The sequence below is a fragment of the Leguminivora glycinivorella genome, chromosome 18, assembly GCF_023078275.1.
Source record: "Leguminivora glycinivorella isolate SPB_JAAS2020 chromosome 18, LegGlyc_1.1, whole genome shotgun sequence".
Lineage (NCBI taxonomy): Eukaryota > Metazoa > Arthropoda > Insecta > Lepidoptera > Tortricidae > Leguminivora > Leguminivora glycinivorella.
In genome coordinates this window covers 13,600,590-13,621,437 of record NC_062988.1, presented here as the reverse complement: position 1 = coordinate 13,621,437, position 20,848 = coordinate 13,600,590, and the positions used below count along the sequence as shown (strand labels likewise).

At 38.9% G+C, this 20,848-nt stretch overlaps 1 protein-coding gene across 2 annotated transcripts; it reads right to left on the bottom strand.

Annotated features, from left to right (window-relative positions):
* Positions 1-903: 903 nt before the first annotated feature.
* Positions 904-14,480, bottom strand: LOC125236046 (keratin-associated protein 9-3-like). Of its 2 annotated transcripts, none has more exons than XM_048142735.1 (10): positions 14,369-14,480; positions 12,783-12,809; positions 11,888-11,920; positions 10,669-10,698; positions 9,004-9,030; positions 7,919-7,945; positions 6,788-6,814; positions 4,787-4,813; positions 4,053-4,079; positions 904-996 (listed from the first exon to the last, which is right to left on the bottom strand). In XM_048142735.1, the coding sequence occupies exons 1-10, from the start codon at positions 14,435-14,437 to the stop codon at positions 946-948; spliced, it is 345 nt and encodes a 114-aa protein (XP_047998692.1). In that variant the 5' UTR covers positions 14,438-14,480; the 3' UTR covers positions 904-945. The 2 variants fall into 2 exon arrangements, with proteins under 2 accessions (XP_047998692.1, XP_047998693.1); XM_048142736.1 differs by lacking the exon at positions 11,888-11,920 and adding an exon at positions 11,971-11,997 and having other exon boundaries at positions 14,369-14,446.
* Positions 14,481-20,848: the final 6,368 nt, after the last annotated feature.

Below are 20,848 nucleotides of genomic sequence, written 5' to 3'. Positions count from 1 at the left end.
TCATCACACAAATAAGTAAATGACCTTACCGACATTCAAACCCGGGACCGCGGCTCGAGAGACAGGGCGGTCAACCATGGCCAGAGTCGTTTCAAATCATCGTCATCTCATCTATTCCTTGCCTTGCAACATAATTTTGACTGTTTTTCATTTTAAATTCAATAAATGATAGTGTCCGTCAATTTTGTGGCTCAACACGAATAATCCGCGATTACTCAGACACGGTTTATCCCACCTGGGATCCGTGTTACTCAATTTTACGGTCCTATTTATCCGATTGATTAAAATCACTTCAGAACAAAGAACATAAAGAAAATTAAAACTAGGTACTTTTAAATAGGGACGTATTTTAGGATTTGGCGCCCCGGGCCAGTTGGCTTTCGTCTCATAAATGATGAAGTACTTAATTTAAGAAAATAACACCTGGCAGGCAATTATGGTCGCGCGATAAATGATAAAACATCTGGCCGTCCCTATCGCGCTTACTAATAGTGCGATAGGGACGGCCTGATATTTTATCGTCTATCGCGCGACCATGCTACCCGTGCTGCTTGCCGTCCCTTATTGAGTGGGACACCCCGGGCCATTGCGCGGTTGGCCCTAGGATAAATACGCCCCTGCTTATAAAAATACTTAATCGCGTATAGATGAAATTTAAGACGTCCGACGTTTTTTGCGTCCCCGTGGTCTTGGAGAAGTCCCGTTACAATTTTAATTATGTGTAAAAATTGTGAAAGTTACATTATTTTTAAAAATTTGATTGTTACTACCAAACGTTGTTGTTATTACTTTTAGGTGTTGCACTAATTTACTTTTAATAAGATAACTAAACCCAATTAAAAATATAAAATAATAATAATTAAAGTCGCTCGTCTTCAACTTAGGTATAAATGAAACTCATAAGTACCTATATGACATTCGTACAAATCATTATTTATTATTATATTATAGTCGTCGCCATATACTCGTCGTATTACTGCACTTCAAACCTTCACACTGAAAAAAAAAATCACTTGAATACAGAGAAAACTTATGAATTATCTGTATCTCATCGGAAGATCAGCGCTGGAAGTCACCAGCAACACGCTGAGATGAGGCCATTTCGTGGCACTTCATTACTTTCTGTCTTGTTGTTATTATGTGTTCTTTGTCTTGTCTGTGTTCACGAATAAATGTTTATTCTATTCTATTCTATTCTATATTATTGGGTTGGTAAGAAAGTAATGAGCGATCGATTGAATTCCACATAAAATTTTTGAGAGAGTTCTAGAATCTTCTATGGTCGAAAGTATATAAAGGGCGAGTCGCACAGTTTCTCGTCAGTCATTCACTAGCTGTCGCCGAGCTAATATAAGGAAGAAAATGGACGAATTAAAAGTGCATGTAAGGCATTGCTTACTATATGAATTTCAGTCTGGCCATTCAGCCGCCGAAGCAGTGCGTAATATATGTCAGCGTGTTGCTCCTGAAGTTGTGTCTGAGGCCACGGCGAAACGATGTTTCCAGCGGTTTCGTAGTGGCGACTTTTCATTATCAGATCAACCTAAGTCTGGTCGACCGGTGAAGATTGATGTAGCCAAATTAAAAACCTTAATTGAAGGAGATCCGAGGCTAACGAGTCGTACTCTTGCTACCGAGTTAGGATGCTCTCATGTCACCATAGAAACACATTTACACGAGTTGGGAAAAAACTACAAATACAGTGTTTGGATACCGCACGAACTTGATAGAGATCAACTAAACCGCCGTACCGATATCTGCATACAACTTCTGTCTTTTCGCCGCACATTCAACTGGTTGGACCATCTTATCACTGGAGATGAAAAATGGGTCTTATATATAAATCACACACGCAAACGTCAGTGGCTAGCTCCAAACGAAAAAGGAATAGAGGCACCAAAAACAGAGCCTCACCCGAAAAAAGTTATGATGTCCGTTTGGTGGGATATTCATGGTATTATTCACTGGGAACTCCTACCAAGTGGAATGACTGTTACCGCATCAGTATACTGTAATCGGCTTGAAAATTTAAACCAAAAAATCTGTCAGAATCGTCCACAGCATGCAAAAGTTTTTTTCTTACACGACAATGCTCGCCCACACATTGCAAAAGTGACTCGGCTAAAGCTATTGGAGCTAGGTTGGAAAGTGATACCTCATCCACCGTACTCTCCAGACTTGGCACCTACGGATTACGCATTGTTCAGATCGCTAAGCAATGCCTTGAATGAAAAAAAGTTCGATGATCAAGCCCATCTACGACAGTACATAGCTGAGTTTTTTGAATCTAAACCTAAGAACTTCTTCGCCGATGCTATTCATTATTTACCAGAACGATGGAGACAAGTAGTAGATAACGAAGGTCGTTGTACTTTTGATAAATGATTAAAATAATAAATTAAATAACAATTACAATATTGTTTATGATTCGCTCATTACTTTCTTACCAACCCAATAAATGTCGGCATGCATCGGACCGATACGACCTTCAAACCTTCAAGAAAAGAGTGTACACCCATCTTAAAGGCCGGCAAGGCACCAACTTCCTCTGGGGTTTCGAGTGTCCATGGGCGGCAGTGATCGCTTACGCCGTGGCTTGCGTGGGCGACCGTCGCGCGATGGTCGCGCGACGGCGATGCGACGCATACGAAATCAAACCTTATCGATATGAAAGTATGCGACGCGACGGCGATGGTCGCGCGACGGTCGCGCGACGGTCGCGCGATCGTCGCCCACAAGCCTTGTATTACAAGGCGCGAACTGTCAATTCGTATTTGTCTCAAAATACAAGGCTTGAAAGTTCCCCACTCAAGATAGTTACAAGCGGAAGTCTCTTTCCAACTTGTCATATTAGACATTGACAACCACTTGTAAACTGTAACTTGTAGCTTCGAGAAATGGGCAACTTTGTTCTGTCTGCCTCTTTGCCTCCTATTGTTTAAATCAAATGCACCAAATTCTAAGTAGGGTCAGATCTCAAACATTTTCTATGGTGCACACTATTTCAAACAAGGTTTTTATGTTTAGTGTTACGTTACGTGCAGATTTAATTAGAATAGAATTTTTATACAGATTGACCGAGCCCCACAATAAGCTCAAAAAGACGCTCTTAAACACATAGAAAACAGACATGACTTAGAAAAAATATCTTTTTGCTCATCACACTAAGTATGTAAATTGCCCTTATCAAAACCAGAACCGGCGACCGTCGGCTTAAACCCATATGTGCAGTGCAGGTACGTAAATATAACCTAAGCACAAAATTAAAATTTTGAAAAAACCCCCGACCACGACATAATAGACCGATTTTCATGAAACATGGCTAAGAACACTCCCGACTTACTCAGCTTTCGGACAAAAAAAAACTAAATCTAAATCGATTCATTCGTTCGGGAGCTACGATGCCACAGACAGACACACAGACAAACAGACAGACACACACACAGACATACACGTCAAACTTATAACACCCCGTCGTTTTTGCGTCGGGGGTTTAAAATAGTAGCTATATAGGGCGTAATGTATACTGTACATTTAAAGACAAAATATCTGGGCAACCGAGCTTCGCTCGGTTCTGTTTCGTATCCTTGACATGTGTCGCCATCTAGTTCAAAAATGAATAGTACCTACATCGAGCGAAAGAATTCTCAGCCTTAACAACACAACTACTCCACACGAGATGGCGCGCATTTCGCTACAAAAACTCAAATAGTGTATTTTCTATTCGTTTTAGCCTTGACCTGTGTCGCCATCTAGTGTTTGCAATAAATAGTACTTACATCGACCGAAAGAATTCTGTCTTAACAGTACAACTACTGCACACGAGATGGCGCGCGAAGAAAAACGCATGAAAACTCGAAAATTCGCGTTTTCCGGGACCTAAGGATAAGTTAGACCGATTTTTCACCCCAAAAACCCCCACATAACAAATTTCTGCGAAATCGTTAGAGCGGTTTCCGAGATCGTCAGTGTAAATAAATATATATATAAATAAATAAATAAATATACAAGAATTGCTCGTTTAAAAGTATAAGATACAAAGCAAAACTTACCGTAGCAGTACATTTGAGGCCAGCGCACTGAATTGTAAAATAATTATGGTTATTAAAGAGCAGAGAGGTGAAATATACAGGCCCAATACATTAAATATCTCTTTACGCGCTTTTTTTTATACTACGTCGGTGGCAAACAAGCATACGGCCCGCCTGATGTAAAGCGGTCACCGTAACCTATGGACGCCTGCAACTCAAACAGTGTCACATGCGCGTTGCCACCCCATTAGAAACTTGTACACTCCTTTTTGCTGTGTTAAAATTTTTGCAGTGTACAAGTGCTAAGGAGGGTTCGGGTTGCCAAAGACGTAAAGGACAATAGACGGAACAAGTTAGTTCCGTAAAGTTCCGCTCTGGCAGCCTTAACTCACCGGCAGGAACACAAGACTATGAGTAGGGTCTAGTGCTATTTGGCTGCGGTCTTCTGTAAGGCGGAGGTACTACCCCAGTTGGGCTTTGCTCTAGATTCGAGCGAGACGATATCCGCTGTGCTGTGCCTTACCACACAAAGCGGAATATAATTCGCTATGCCCTACCTCCTACATTTCCTACAATCTCCTTACTCTCTCTTTACGTACTTTGTGTCGTTCCTCGCCACGTCAAACAATAGTACCAATAAAAAATTATCTATACATATAGGATCGCCTTCAGAATCAGGCGAACTAAATTCAATTTGGTTCGCGATTTATGTTTTTGTGTTGCAATATCTCTAGGTAGCTACATTACTTATTTACCGTTGCATTACACCCATCGCCTTCGCACTGAAATACAATACATTTAATTGTGTGTGTGCATGATACACTGCTCGCCCGAGTGTGTCATATATATACTTTCATATATGTGGGTAAGAGAGTAAAGTGATGTTAAGTGTCCTATAATATTTATTTATTTATTTATTTATTTATTAGAGTGCACATCTGCACGTCATGCAGCACTCAGGACACTTGTACACTGGGAGAAATTTGCGTTGTGAATTTAACAAGTTCGACTTATTGCGGTTTATCCGTTTGAACCAGCCAAACGTATGTTTAAAACAATATGTGTCAGGTTGTTTTTATAAAATCGACTTGTTGATTCAAATATATTGCCGATTCAAATGACAAGTAGCTTGTTGTTTGAACCAAAGAGCACGTAGGCGCTATTTTAACCAAAAAAGTTGTTGAACGAACATGAAAACTGGTTGTATTTTCTCTGTGTTATGTTATGAGCTTCAATTGTTTGACATGCACGCCGCACGCCCCGCCCCGCTGCACGTCCAATATGAGCGTGCACTCAGGCGTTACGGCTCAGCCACGACATTGGTCTAAGCGCGGCAGCGGCGAGCGGCAGCCATATGTGCGAATGAAAAGTCCCATCGCTGTGTCTCGCTTCAATGTATGGCCGCCGCTCGCCGCTGTCGCGCTTAGACCAATGTCGTGGCTGAGCCGTAAGCGCGACAGCGGTGAGCGGCGGCCTTACATTGGAGCGAGACACAGCGATGGGACTTTTCATTCGCACGTATGGCGGCCGCTCACCGCTGTCGCGCCACAGAATATATAATAGTACAAGTACAGAAGACCCACTGCAAATTCTAACAAAGAAACGAGCTGCACGTGCGCAGCGTCGGAAGATAGAGTTGCCTATGGATTAAAATGAATTAGTACTCAGATAAAATGTTATACTATTATACTCCAATCTTGGGTACTTTCTAGGTATATATACAGTATTTATATATTTTTGTTTAAGTCCCAACATCACAAGCCTTATCGATTTTTTCCGTGGAACTTAATCAATAGTAGATCTGTGTAAGATTGTCCTATTTTTAACCCCCGACGCAAAAACGACGGGGTGTTATAAGTTTGACGTGTCTGTCTGTCTGTCCGTCTGTCTGTCTGTCTGTCTGTTTGTCTGTCTGTCTGTCTGTTTGTCTGTCTGTGTGTGTGTCTGTCTGTGGCATCGTAGCTCCTGAACGGATGAACCGATTTCGATTTAGTTTTTTTTATTTGAAAGCTGTGTTAGTCGGGAGTGTTCTTAGCCATGTTTCATGAAAATCGGTCCACTAGGTCGCGGTCGGGGGTTTTTTCAAAATTTTAATTTTGTGGTTAGGTTATATTCATGATGTCTATTTAACTAAGAATTATTAGCCATTCTCAAGCGGACATCGCATATAAAACTTAAAAAAAACTCGCGACGTAAAGTAACAATAGAAAGTGCGAACGGGCGTTCCGTGAGAACGCGCGCCACCCCTGATTAAGCCGCGAACTCGCGGCCGCCAGCATGTACTTGTAGCGCGGCGATAGAATTACACTGAGACTAATACAATAAGGATTGTTTGGCACGAGCTTGTGCAATTCTGTTATTATGTGTGTAATAATATTATCTCGGCGATCTCTTCGAAATAATTTGTCATTTAGTTAAGTTTATGCGAACCTTCTATGCATATTTGGTTAAATATTAATAGTTTTCGTAATTAATTGTTATTTTTAGCAAAACAGGACTTAATCGCGTATAATAATAATAACGTTTTAAAACTAACCTAAACTTGATAATGTAGTTGAACGGTCACCGGCATAAATATGTGATGATTTCTGTACCTTGTCACATTAACGTCTTGTTTGAAATGTCAAACGATTAAAAGCGACAAGGTACAGAAATCATCACTTTTTTATGCCGGTGATTGAACCATGGCCATTATCGTGAAAATTTAAGTCAGTATAATCATTGTTATTTTAAACCTAAAATTGATGTATACTTACTTTTGCACTACACATTATTCCTGAGCACTGTAAAATTAGTAAATTATTAGTAAAGGTATCCCATAACATTTAGATAAGATGCACTAGGCAAAAAGTTGTAACCCAAATAAATCATATTTTAGAATGCCAGGAGCAATAATAACCCTAATCCGTAGCAAAAGTTTTATCTTAACAATTGTAAAAACTTTTGCTATAGAATAGGATTAGGTAGTCTTAATAACCGAACTGTTATGAAGTTTCCTAACATTAAATTAGCACTGGACTTTCGAGCCAGGTACGATCCAGGGAGGAATATTTTAGTTTTAGTGTATGACCTACCTGATTTGTATTGATTTAATTTAATGTTACATTTTATTAGCACTTATCAACTAAACATATTACACAAGTTATGAGTCTTTCCCATCACGGAACAATGGTATGATCCGGACCTTTGGGAGGCGTGCGCGGGGCCGAAGCCAACACGTAGAGGCCCTTTTGACACTTTAATGAAATGTAAGGGGTACACCGAGCGGATGTTGCCCTTGCCCGTATCATGGGACACACGCAGAGGCAACACCCGCCAGGGTGTATGGACTATTTGAGAGTTAATGGAATCTAAAATGAACTGGGCTATGGATAAAAAACCGGACGCCTGCCTAATAAAACGGTATCCAATTTTATTTCCGGCAGACGATGACTCGTCCCCACAAGATGGGCCCCAAGTTATGAGTTATTATTATCACAAAAATTTAGTTATTTCTTGAAATTTCTTTCTCATTGTGTTGTGTGGCACAGTGGCTTAGTGGCTTTTTTTTTAGTATGAATAGGTAGACGTTTGACCACGATCACACCTGATGGTAAGTGATGATGCGGTCTACAGTGGATCACGCTTACCTATGAGATGCCTATTTACTCTTGCTTTAAAGAGACCTGGATTGTAGGTACTCATGTGGAAACACAGACTCAGGCAGCAATGGCACCTGCCGCGATGACAAACGACTCTTATTCGATTCCAGTTTTAGACAAAAAGTAAAAATAAGACTTGTCTGTCGACTGAAGGAACTCCTAGTGTAAGTTTGTATTTTTTATACATTTTTGTATGGACATTGTGTCTTCAATAAAGTAATTTTTTAAATAATTTTAGTAAATTACCTTCGCGACACATCCTGGTGCGATACACTGAGGAAATTAAGAATATTATTTAAAAAATCGACTAATATTATGTTAAACCATGTTAAGCCTAGGTTTTCGTATGTAGTTCCTCGTCCGTCAAAGTATACTTTTTGCAAAAACTACAAATCGGGTAAACCGATCATGCTCGTAAGAGTTTTTCTTGCGCCTTTACTAAGCTTTTTTACATTTTTTGGGTAAAGTTAAGGGAGGGATGCATTTTTCCGCAAAATTCCAACACACAATGTTTTAAAACATATGATTCTGAAAAAACCGGCCAAGAGCGTGTCGGGCCACGCTCAGTGTAGTTTTTTTCTTTTTTCGCCTTTACTTTTCCTAAAAGTCTTTTAAAGTTCTACTTTTGTGATTTTTTGGAACATATGGTTAAGTTAGGGGGGGAGGGATGCATTTTTCCGAAAACATTAATATTATCAAAAAACGATCTTAAAACCCTTATTCATTTTTAAATTCCAACAATATATCACACGTTGTTTTCAAAACATATTTTTTCCCATTTTTTATTTTTGCATTCTGAAAACATATTGGTACCCAATTTCAGCTTTCTAGTTTAAATTATCCGCGGACGGACGGACGGACGGACGGACGGACGGACGGACGGACGGACGGACAGACAGACATACCTATCCAAAGACAGCGACACTACATACTAAGTACTTACATAGGAGCAGAAAGATATGATATTTTCCAGTACAGATGGTGTTTTTTTTACGCACTAGTGCGAAAAGTGGTTCATTATGTGTCAGGTCAAAACTTCGGAGGGCCATCTGTACTGAAAAACTTCGTATGATACACGTGCGAAAAGGAAATTCGTAACTCGTGTCGATTTAAAACACTCCTTTCGGTCGTGTTTTAATTTATCGCCCCTCTTTTCGAACTTCCTTTTTTACGCACTTGTATCGTACCTAATGTACTATTTTTCTATTGGCTTGTCTTTAATGTAAGGATATCCTATATCTGACAGACTGTAAAAAGCAAATCTGGAACAAGTTGGAGTGTAGCAGCAGAGAATTAAACATTAAATAATTCTTATATCAATTATTACTTACAGAAGCTACGCATACGTTCTCAGCGCACTAAATATAAAACAATATAAAAATATAAAGTTTCTATAAATGTTGATAAATTCAATTCAAAAATTAATTGGTCAGAAGTAGTTATTTATTCTTGTAATTCTCTAACAATAATTCGTTGCCTAAACATGCTACTCGACTGCAAAGCTCTGTATTACATCACGGTTGTATAAAATATTACTATTCCACCTGGCTTCGGACATAAAATTGTATTCATTTAACGCTACACTGCTGCATCAAAATTGCTGTAAAAGTTACGATGTCTGACTATCAGACATTAATAATTGTGTGAGAAAGGCATTTTCGCGAGAACAATCATCAAAAATATTTTTCAGTACAGATGGTGTTTTTTTACGCACTAGTGCGAGAAGTGGTTCATTATATAACAGGTCGAAACTTCGGAGGGCTCATCTGTACTGAAAAACGTCGTACGATACACGTGCGAAAAGGAAATTCGTAACTCGTGTCGATTTAAAACACTCCCTTCGGTCGTGTTTTAATTTATCGCCACTCGTTTCGAACTTCCTTTTTTACGCACTTGTATCGTAATGTACTATTTCAGTACAGATGGTGTTTTTTTACGCACTAGTGCGAGAAGTGGTTCATTATATGCTAGGTCGAAACTTCGGAGGGCCATCTGTACTGAAAAACGTCGTACGATACACGTGCGAAAAGGAAATTAGTAACTCGTGTCGACTTAAAACACTCCCTTGAGGTCGTGTTTTAATTTATTGCCACACGTTTCGAACTTCCTTTTTACGCACTTGTATCGTAATGTACCTACCTACCTATTTTAAGGTAGGTAAATTTTATGTTTTTCCTACTCAGAATCACGAGCCCTTTCTATCTAGGACACAAAACAACAGACAAAAGAATGGTCCAAAAATTTCTATTATTTTTTATACTTTCCACTTTGTAACCGCTCTACAAAATGTTTGAAAAATGGTAACGAAGTGGAGAAATTAAATTTGGAACGCTTTTTTTTACCTAAGTAGTAGGATCGAAAGGGCTCGTGATTCTGAGTAGGAAAAACATTTAATTTACCTATTTTCGAAAAGAAAGCTTTTGAATTTTTTTCCACGAAAATGCCCAGATCTTACAAAAAAAGTTGTGCAATTCACAAAGAAAAATTGTTACACTGACAAATAAAAAGCTATCCTGAAAGATTTCATTTTCACTTCGGTTAACTCTTTCGGTTAATGCTGATTTGTTTGACAGAATGAATATTTCACAGCTGCCAAAATCTAACGCCTAAGACATGTGTGTTGTACTTACTGTTAAAATATGTGTCTCAAATTTTCCTGTTGTTCTCATCTTTTTCCGATAAAAATGAGACATCGTAATGACAGCGAATAATTTCCATATTCAAAGGATTTTCCCCATTTCAACCGGCTGCGTAACGTACAATGAAACACAAATTTTCGAATAGGGTAAATAATACATATTTTTTAGTTTTTCATTAAGCAATTAAAGCTTCATTTTGATTGAAATTGTTTTTATTAAAAATTATAATATTTCTAATGTTCTTTCTTTTGTCTCCTAATTAGTTACATCTAATGTCTCATCCCCTACGGACCTTACTTAATGAAACTTTCGATCTTGACATACTTATACTTTTCTTTAAAAACCTTTTGTACTTACTGTTGAAATACACAAAGATTGGTCGTCGATCTAAAACCAATAATTTATTTCAGTTCATGCTTATCCTTCATATGTAAGAAAGGGATAAAACATACTTTAAAATATCCATGCTTATAAGAATGTCCTATAATATTTATTTATTTATTATAAATCTTATACTTTTAAACGAGCAATTCTTGTATATTTATTTATTTATTTATTTATATATGTATATATTTATTTACACTGACGATCTCGGAAACCGCTCTAACGATTTCGCAGAAATTTGTTATGTGGGGGTTTTTGGGGGTGAAAAATCGGTCTAACTTATCCTTAGGTCCCGGAAAACGCGAATTTTCGAGTTTTCATGCGTTTTTCTTCGCGCGCCATCTCGTGTGCAGTAGTTGTACTGTTAAGACAGAATTCTTTCGGTCGATGTAAGTACTATTTATTGCAAACACTAGATGGCGACACAGGTCAAGGCTAAAACGGATAGAAAATACACTATTTGAGTTTTTGTGGCGAAATGCGCGCCATCTCGTGTGGAGTAGTTGTATTGTTAAGGCTGAGAATTCTTTCGCTCGATGTAGGTACTATTCATTTTTGAACTAGATGGCGACACATGTCAAGGATACGAAACAGAACCGAGCGAAGCTCGGTTGCCCAGATATGAAATAATAAACAAACAAATATTATAGGACATTCTTACACAAATTGACTGAGTCCCTCGGTAAGCTTAAGAAGGCTTGTGTTGCAGGTACTCAGACAACGATATATACATAAGTATAATATATAAATACTTATATACATAGAAGACATCCATGACTCAGGAACAAATATCTGCGTTCATCACACAAATAAATGCCCTTACCGGGATTCGAACCCGGGACCGCGGCGTAACAGGCAGGGTCACTACGCTCTAGGCCAGACCGGTCGTCAGATTTATTTATTATTTATTTATAAATTGTTAAAAGGGAGTTAGGTAGTTTGTACAGAGGGACAACAGAACTAGTCCAAGATAAGTACACAGCGATTTCAATAAGGCGGAACTTTGGACGTGTGAACAAGACGCTGGCAGTGACAGAGAAGCTACATAAATTTGCTGTTTCATAAGACTTTGAGAAAACTTACCAACTGTGTGTGCCTATGACCATGAGCGGAAATTGTCATTCGAAACGTCAGACAAATAACAAAGTGTGCACTTTTGAATCCCGATTCAGTTTTACAAAAAACGACTTACCCAGTATCCCAAGCGCCTTCTCATAATCCATGCCTAAAAAAAACCTGAGTTTGTGTTTTTAGAAAATAATGTAACAACCATACCCCTGCTTTGCAGCCTTCGCCCTTACACTGCACAGAAAGAGTAAGTGTAACTGTAAGGCCTGAGTGGACGCTCGGAGCGGAGCGTTACGGCTCAGCCACGACATGTCTAAGCGCGACAGCGGTGAGCGGCGGCCATACGTGCGAATGAAAAGTCCCACCGCTGTGTCTCGCTCCAATATATGGCCGCCGCTCACCGCTGTCGCGCTTAGACCAATGTCGTGGCTGAGCCGTTAGGCGGGGCGTGCAGCGGGAGCGCGAGCGTGCATCCGCCCTATCCAGCGTCGACTCAGGACACTTCTTGTATTGAGCTTGAATTGTGTGACACGCGAGCCGCACGCCTCACCTCGCTTCACGCTTATTGTATACAAGGGGTTTATTTAGCAGGTAATTCGATAAATATTTGATGTAACATGTAGTCTTCTATCCTCATTGAATGCCAAAAAGTGAAAAGTGATACGATTCAAATGTTAAAGTTTCAAGGTTAGGTTAACTAAAAAAAAATATATATTATAATAAAATAAAAATTGCTATGCCCTTGCAGGGCTCATGTTTGAAAGAACTTGAACTTGAACTATAGGGCCACCCACATCTAGCGTCTCGCGAGCGTAGCGTCGGGCCAACCGTATGGCAAAGCCTGACGCCGCGTCGGCGCGACGTCGATGCGGCGTCTTTTTCCATACAGTTGGTCCGACGCTCCGCTCGCGAGACGCTAGATGTGGGGTGGCCCTAAGTAGTTTTCATAGTTTTATTTCATTACTTTCATTAGTACCTAACTATCGCGTTATCCAAAGACAACATAATAAAATACTTACCCTACTGTCACAGACACTTAATGTGTACTGAAATGAAACAATTTATAATCTTCAACAATATTTTGTATAGGTAAATAATTGATTAACTACACTCGGCCGCAGTTACACGATGACGTTCCACACACACCACGATTCCATGTGAAATGAACTGTATTAAATAAATAAATAAATATTATAGGACATTCTTACACAGATTGACTGAGGCTCACAGTATGCTCAAAATGGCTTGTGTTGTGGGTACTCAGACAACGATATATATAATATATAAATACTTATATACATAGAAAACATCCATGACTCAGGAACAAATATCTGTGCTCATCACACAAATAAATGCCCTTACCGGGATTCGAACCGAGTACCGCGGCGCAGCAGGCAGGGTCACTAGGACCGACTGCGCCAGACCGGTCGTCAATCATCAATCATAGTAGTTTTATTTGACGTTCATATGCGCATTGTAATATGCCTACTTGAAAAATAAATATTTCATTTTCATTTTCATCAATCATCATCAATCGTCATTGAATTTTAAACTTTATATCTAATATAAAAGTACGAGACAAAATATAGAGATTAGTGAGGCAAAAATATGCAAAGAAGTATAGCGAGCTAGCACTGATTGACTAAGTGTATGACGCATGCATGATGATTATGTATACAACTGCGTCGAAATATCGGGACCTCAATAAATATCAAAAAGGTAATCGGGCGTTTTCCAAAATAAATCTCGAATACCGAATTTCACCAGATCTGCGGGCCGATTTTTGAGTCTCTTGGCAAAAATAATAGGAAAGTCACCGTTTTCAACCGGTGTTTTAGTGACAGTGAGACTCAAAAATCGGCCCCTGGACGTGTCTGGGATCATTCTTCTCAAAATCACGAGCTGATTCGATCATGACGATAAAAAAATGTTTCCTATTTTTTTCCTTCTACGTCACGATTATAATATGAACTTACTACCTACGTGCGTCTATATTTCAGCTCATATAACCCAGCAACCTTCAAATCAAGGGTGAACAGATAGACACCTTCTAAGCGAGCTCCACCTTAGGCCACGTGTTCGCCTCGGCTAGTCTGTGGCCATGAATAGGTAAGCCAATCGGGGGACAACTGTTACTGGGGAAAACCTGTCAGAAAACTTTTACTGGGGGAGAGCTGTACGTTACTCGCGTCCGCAGGAATAGCCCATGCACCACAATCCTGCACGTGTCCCATAGGTGCTGCTAAATGAGAAACGCCTATCAAAGGCAACACACTAACAATCAGAGAGATACACTATGGCGATCATAAATATCAACGATGTATACGAGCTCACTCAAAAAGCCTCATAGGAGTCTTCGAACAAGGGATGCCGTCCCCTCGGTACGAATTTTGCCATACAATTAAAGAGTAATCCAATTTATATATGTCGGAGAATGACCAAAATGTGGTTTAGAACTCAGTCGAATACCAGCCAGGTTGTACAAAGTTGTAGAACCCTTGTTTGCTCTATTTGTCAAATATAGCGTCATAAAATGTATCTTAAACCACATTTTGGCCATTCTCTGACATATATAACAATAAAAAGAAGATACAGAGATTATTACCTTTAATAACGCAACAGCAAATAAGAAAATCAAAGCGAATCTCGGCTCCATGATAACGACTGAACGCATCGATTCTAAAGCAATTGAATGCGTGAAGCGTCAGTTAATCGATTCAATGATACCGACTCGAATCGAGTTTCCAGTGAATTTTGTTACGTGGTACAGTCACCTGATTACAGTACCTGCCGATAATATAATTGTGGTTTTTTGTTCAGCATGTACGAGTATAGAGTAAACAATGTATGTTCGTTTGTCGATAGCTTTCGTACAAATTCATATTAACTAGCCTAAAAAAACCGGCCAAGTGCGAGTTGTACTCGCGTTGCAAGGGTTCCGTACACTACAAGAAGAGCTTAAGCACCTCCTTTTTTGTAGGAACTTGAGTCATTTTTGTGAATAATCGATATTTTGAACAAAACGAAACAGAAATGAGTTTATTTGTAATATTCAACACGCTCACACAATTTCAAGAGATTTGGTAACTATTTGCAGCGGCAGTGAGTGAAATTCGTAATTTGTTTTTTTTTTAAGTCCGACTTACGCTTTACTGTAGACTTCTAATAGGTTTTCCTGTAATTTATAGATTGAAAACTATCTCGGGTATTCGGGGGTGAATGGTCATTTTTTGCCTATTTTCTTAAATTACTTGAAAATTACTTTACTAAAAATTATTAAAAAAATATATTTGAAATACTTATAAAAAGCTCTTTCATTTGATATGTAACACAATATAGTTCTAGAAACTTTGATTTTTCATTTTCACTTTTACCCCCCAAAAGTGGCCCCTATAATTGAATTTTCTTAATTTAAATTACATGTCTGTCATTGGGTCCCAGGTTTACATATGTGTGCCAAATTTCAAGTTAATCGGTTCAGTAGTTTCGGAGAAAATTGGCTGTGATGACGGACAGACAGACACACGAGAGACAGACACACCTATGTAAGGTATTTGAGGTACGGAACCCTAAAAACAAGCCAAAAAGAGTAGAAAAAGTGGCAACATTGTAGTGTCATCCCCTTCTAATCAATATGTGTGAGAAAACGGGACGACACTTCGATGTTGCCACTTTTAAATTTCTACTCTTAACTCTTTCTACATCTCATGTTTTTTTATCGCTTGCACAAAGGAATACTTTGACGACCGGTCTGGCTTAGTCGGTAGTGACTCTGCCTGCTGAGCCGCGGTCCTGGGTTCGAATCCCGGTAAGGGCATTTATTTGTGTGACGAGCACAGATATTTGTTCCTGAGACATGGATGTTTTCTATGTATGTATTTATCTATTTAAGTATGTATGGTGTCCCCGATATTTATTTATTTATTTACTAGGTTATCTAAAGTGAAAACCATTACATATGTAAATACATAAAAAAGCTAGACTAAAAAATTTAAAATACATGAATATGATATGATATATCATGCTGGTACTGTAAGTACAGTAAGTTAATCCTCGGTGGCGGCAAAAAATTGTAACAACCGCTTATGGCTCTACAAAGAAGACCGTGTCAGATATTTTTGCAGCCTTCGTTATGTGACATGTTATTGGAGCTGACTGTACATTCACGTTTACGTCTTTACGCTGACTTTTCGTGGCATTTCTCCGAACGTTTCAAACGCTTTGACTTCGTTGGCAGCATTTAGTTTAATAAAATTCGGGTAATAACCCGAAACCCGTAAGAGTAGCATGATTTTCTTCGTTCTTGGTAGAAATCAGCGAATTCCACTGAACTAAATTTATACTTGGTATATTTGAAACCTGCGGCCACATTTCTTTAAATTGACGAATTTGTTTCTAACGGTGCTGTTACACGGGCATCACTATTACCAGCAATTCACATACCATTGCCGCGCTTGTTCAATACGCATTAACTACTATAGGCGTGTGTCGTTCACAAACTATGTGAACTGATAGGAATAAAATCCCATCAATGACCGAAATGAACTGAATCTTTTCGTGCTCTGTGAATCGGTCTTTGCTCATTTAGTTTAGTATAGGATCGGCGAGCGCGAATGCGGTTTGGATATTGAACGAGAACGAGAACGAGTGTGTGACTGCGCCGACCAAGAGCGAGCTATTTAGCAGAGCAACACAAAAACGTCAAGTTTTCATATTAAGTTTCGGTTACTTACAACCTTTCGGCTCGGAATTGTTATCATCTGTGGACTATTCGTATCATTTGACACTATTTGGTCCCATTCGTTCTGATCTTTCCGACCGCAGTGGTCGCTGGTCTCGCTGAACTAAATGAGCAAAGGACCTAAAAGAGCGAACTACTTCGTGGGAGCGATCGAACGAGATTGGAGCGCTCCGATCAACGAACGAAACGGCACAAGCCTAAACTACTATGGAGCAAACGCGGCAATGGTATGTGAATTGGTGGCAATTGTTTTGCCCGTGTAACAGCAGCCCCTTAACGGGATTAAAACTATTTCCACCGTAGTCAAAGCGGTTAAAAGCCCAGAAAAATTCCCATGCCAGAAAAGTGACTGTACCTACTACCTACGTACGTAATTGTTTTTGTTTAAAATAAAAATACTGTTTAGAAGAATTATTGTATAATAAAAAAGTGAGTATTTAGTAGACATAATGCAAACAAGTTTTTCATCTTATGTTGATAACGGTAGCGAAGCGGCCAAGATAAATATTTTTATTAAGTGTAAGTGCGTTTTGACATTATCCGATCCGATATCGAATGTCGGAAGGTATTCAAAGGCATAAATCAAATATGGCGGCTTAAATGTATGGGATATCGGTCCTACATCCGATATCGGATCGGATAAGGATGATGTCAAGCATCTTCGGCAAGCGTGCGTCCACCCATGCAGCGTCGACTCAGGATACTTGTATGATATTCTATTGTTTGACATGTAAACCGCAGTGTATTCTCAAGCCCTTACACGTACCATAAATTAAATATAACAAGATCATACCATCCCATACATTAAAATGCGACCGCCTAAGACCCCGCTTACACTCCACCACACATAGATGGCGCCACAAAAAAAAGGCCTTGTAGCTTTCGATGATACCTGTAGATGGCGTTAAGTATCACTTTTAACATAGATCTGCGGCTCGGAATTGACACTTAATGCCAATCTACAGTGGCGCGTTTTGTGGCGCCATCTATGTGTGGTGGAGTGTAAGCGCGTTCGTAGGCGGTCGCATTTTAATGTATGGGATGGTATGATCTTGTTATATTTAATTTATGCACATACGGAAAGCGCAGTGGTGAAGTGAGTGCGCTCTCACAACGGAAAAGAGGGTGAAACGCCGGAGTGCATGGGTTTAGTGAGTAGGGCCGTTTCTCCCCTTCTCGCCAGGAGAAGGGAAAGCAACGGCGTGGCCCACACAGCGTGCGCAACTGCATTCCCACAAAAAACAAGGCCCTTACACATAGAAAGAAAGCTACGATAACCCTGGTCGATACCCCGGTACCTATAATCCAACCTCAAATATCATAAGTGTTAATAATAATCGGTTAATCGTTTTGAGAAAAATCGTCTTGGCGGGGGCACTACCGTGTCCCTTGATATCTTTTACATGTCACCGTAAAATTGTGAAAACTATTAGTTTATAATATAACTAACGAGATTATCAACTGCCGACAGATTGTGTTATTTTATGTAACTGATTATTTTTCCTTAAATTATAATATGTCGAAGCGAGACCGCTATGTTGCTAAGTTGGGAACATCATAGAACCTTTACCATGAGATTTATGGTTTTAGAATACGATATTTGATAGCATAAATGGCTAGGAAATTTAAACTGATTGTATGGAGAAAGTGGATAGCGCCTTAAAACGGGTACGGGCAACCCTCAAATGAAGGGTAAAGGCATCTTCTGGGCGAGCTCACTCGCCATCGTAGGCCACGTCTTTGCCTTTGGCTAGTCTGTTGTCAAGAGTAAGCCCATTTATAATTTTTTAAAAGTGCAAGAAGTAGAGTTGCATAATTATGAGGAAAATGAGGGCTATGGATCTCAATTGCTTTGATATTTTGTAGAAACTTTGCACATTAAAAAAAATATATCAAAAAATCAGACTTATTTTCACCGGGATACTTAAATATAGACCGGGATTACCTTTTTGATTTTTGTCGAGTTCTCGATATTTCACCGCAGTTACATGCATCATGATCACGGAAAACAAAAATCAAAAAGGTAATTTTGTTCTATATCCCGGTCAATACATATATCTAATGAAATTATCCAGGAATCATTCAAAACTCTTATTACACATCAATTATAACAGATCGGCAGATAAATTGTTATCCACATCATCGAAGAAATTACAGTCATTAGTATTGATTCGTCATTATTAGTTGAACAAAAGTTGACTTCGTCGGACCATTAAAACTTATTGGGAAAGTTTAAACAAAAAGAACCAATTATATATAGTTGGGATTGCTTCTGATAAACCTTTTTGTCGCACTTATTTGGAAAAGCAATAGAGAGATAACAATCTCCCTCTTGTTGAAGGACGAACAAGGATAAAAACGCTTAGCAAAAAATTCTTTTTCTCAAACATGCAATGAAATATTGTCTTAACGTTCCTTAAAATGGGCTGGGAAGTATCGCTTTTTGGGCGCAACAACTCGAGAGGAATGTAAAGGGATTTCATATTATTTTTTAGGCCTAGGCCTGCAAAGTAACTTTTTTAAGTAAGCTGTCAGTACTAGGGATTGCAATCCGGTCCGGCGGATCCGGTAATCCGGCCGGATCCGGTGCTTTTTTCATGCCACCGGATCCGGTGAAATTCGCCGGATCCGGTACCGGATCCGGTAATGTAACACGATATGTTAAAATAGTGCAAAAAAAATAATTTTACGGCAACATTTGAACGTCGCTCAACAGGTGATTGCAATCCGGTCTGATTTCCAATCAAAAAATATTTTAGTACGTATTTTCTTTGCATTAGAAGGCCGTTTGGAAGTCAAATAATGTGCTAAAGCAACGCATTACACTTTCCGTTTTGGAATCCGTAGTTAAATCTGTGGGATTGTTTGTTGGGATGCATAATGTGGAGTGGTGGAGAGTGACAAATAATCATGGTCTGAGGTCGATCCTTCGCGTTTTCTGGCCAGACACTATCCGAAATCGAGACCTATGGAGTATATAGCAGCTAACCGCGACACAAAAAGGAACATGGATGGCACACTGTTCAAAGAGGGGAACGAAATAACGCAACCATTGCTTTCGGCTGAAAACCGAAAAATGCAAGTCGTGGCTCCGAGCGCCCTGGAAACTCATGGAAACGGTCCGTTGAGGATGGACTACGAGCGACCGGGTCGAGCTGGAGTGAGACCACGAGGGTAGCTGAAGATAGGAAAGCGTGGCGCGAGCTCGTGAAGGCCCTTTACACCTCTGTGATGACATAGGAGTTCAAGATCAACAACATGTTTTCAGCATAATATGAGAAGTATGACAGCATATTGCTACGAGAATAATAAAATTCAAAGCTTAAAAATGAACATTTTTAAAAGGTAACCAGTAAGATTGTTGATTCAGCAATAGCAAATAATACTAAGGTCTTGCTGACTAATTACTCTTGCTGACTTAAATTTAGTTACTGTAGTTTTTCTTAACCGATACTGGATATTTTTATACAGACTAAAGATAAAGATAAAGATTATTTATTTGCAAAATGTAGTGATTTACATAGTTGGACAGTAATATTAAGTGCTTACATTTTACTTAAAGAAGCATGCAAATTTTTCTTATTAGCTAGGGATACTTAACTAAGTGTGTACATGTAAATGTTATGTACTAATACCTAATACTAGTATGAGGCTATGAGCTAACTTTGCATCACAACAAAGATTTTTATTAATATTAATTCCTATAATTTACAAGACACATTATTACATTCATATAATTTATTATTATTAATTAATTTATAAGTCATAGGAAATATTCGTTAATTTTATAAAAACACTTATCTAAACAATATTGAGCTAATTTATATTTAAATTCAGGCATGTCAGAGTTCCTTATTTCTACTGGCAATTTATTAAATATTTTTATAGACATACACAAAACATTATTTGAAAAGAATGCTGTCTTCGAGTGGTAAGGATAGCATAAGTCTGAGCCGTTTCGAGACTGATATATTGTAGTGGATGCCTTATTTCTAAATAAACTTATATTATATTTAACAAATAAACTTATCTCATAAATGTATAGTGAGGGCAGTGTCATCACTTTTAACTTATGGAAAAGAGGTCTGCAGGGTTCTGTTTGATGCACACCACATATAGCCCGTATACATTTTTTTTGTAGTAGAAATACTTTTTTCATATTACCACAATTGCCCCAAAGTATTAACCCGTAACGTAAATTGGACATTACATGCCCATTAAATGCTAAGAGTGCAGACTTTTGTGAAGAAAGCTGTGAGATCCTCCGCAGGGCAAATATAAACCTGTTCAGTTTATCAATTAGCATTTCCGTGTGGTCTTTCCAGTTAGTATGGCAATCTAAAA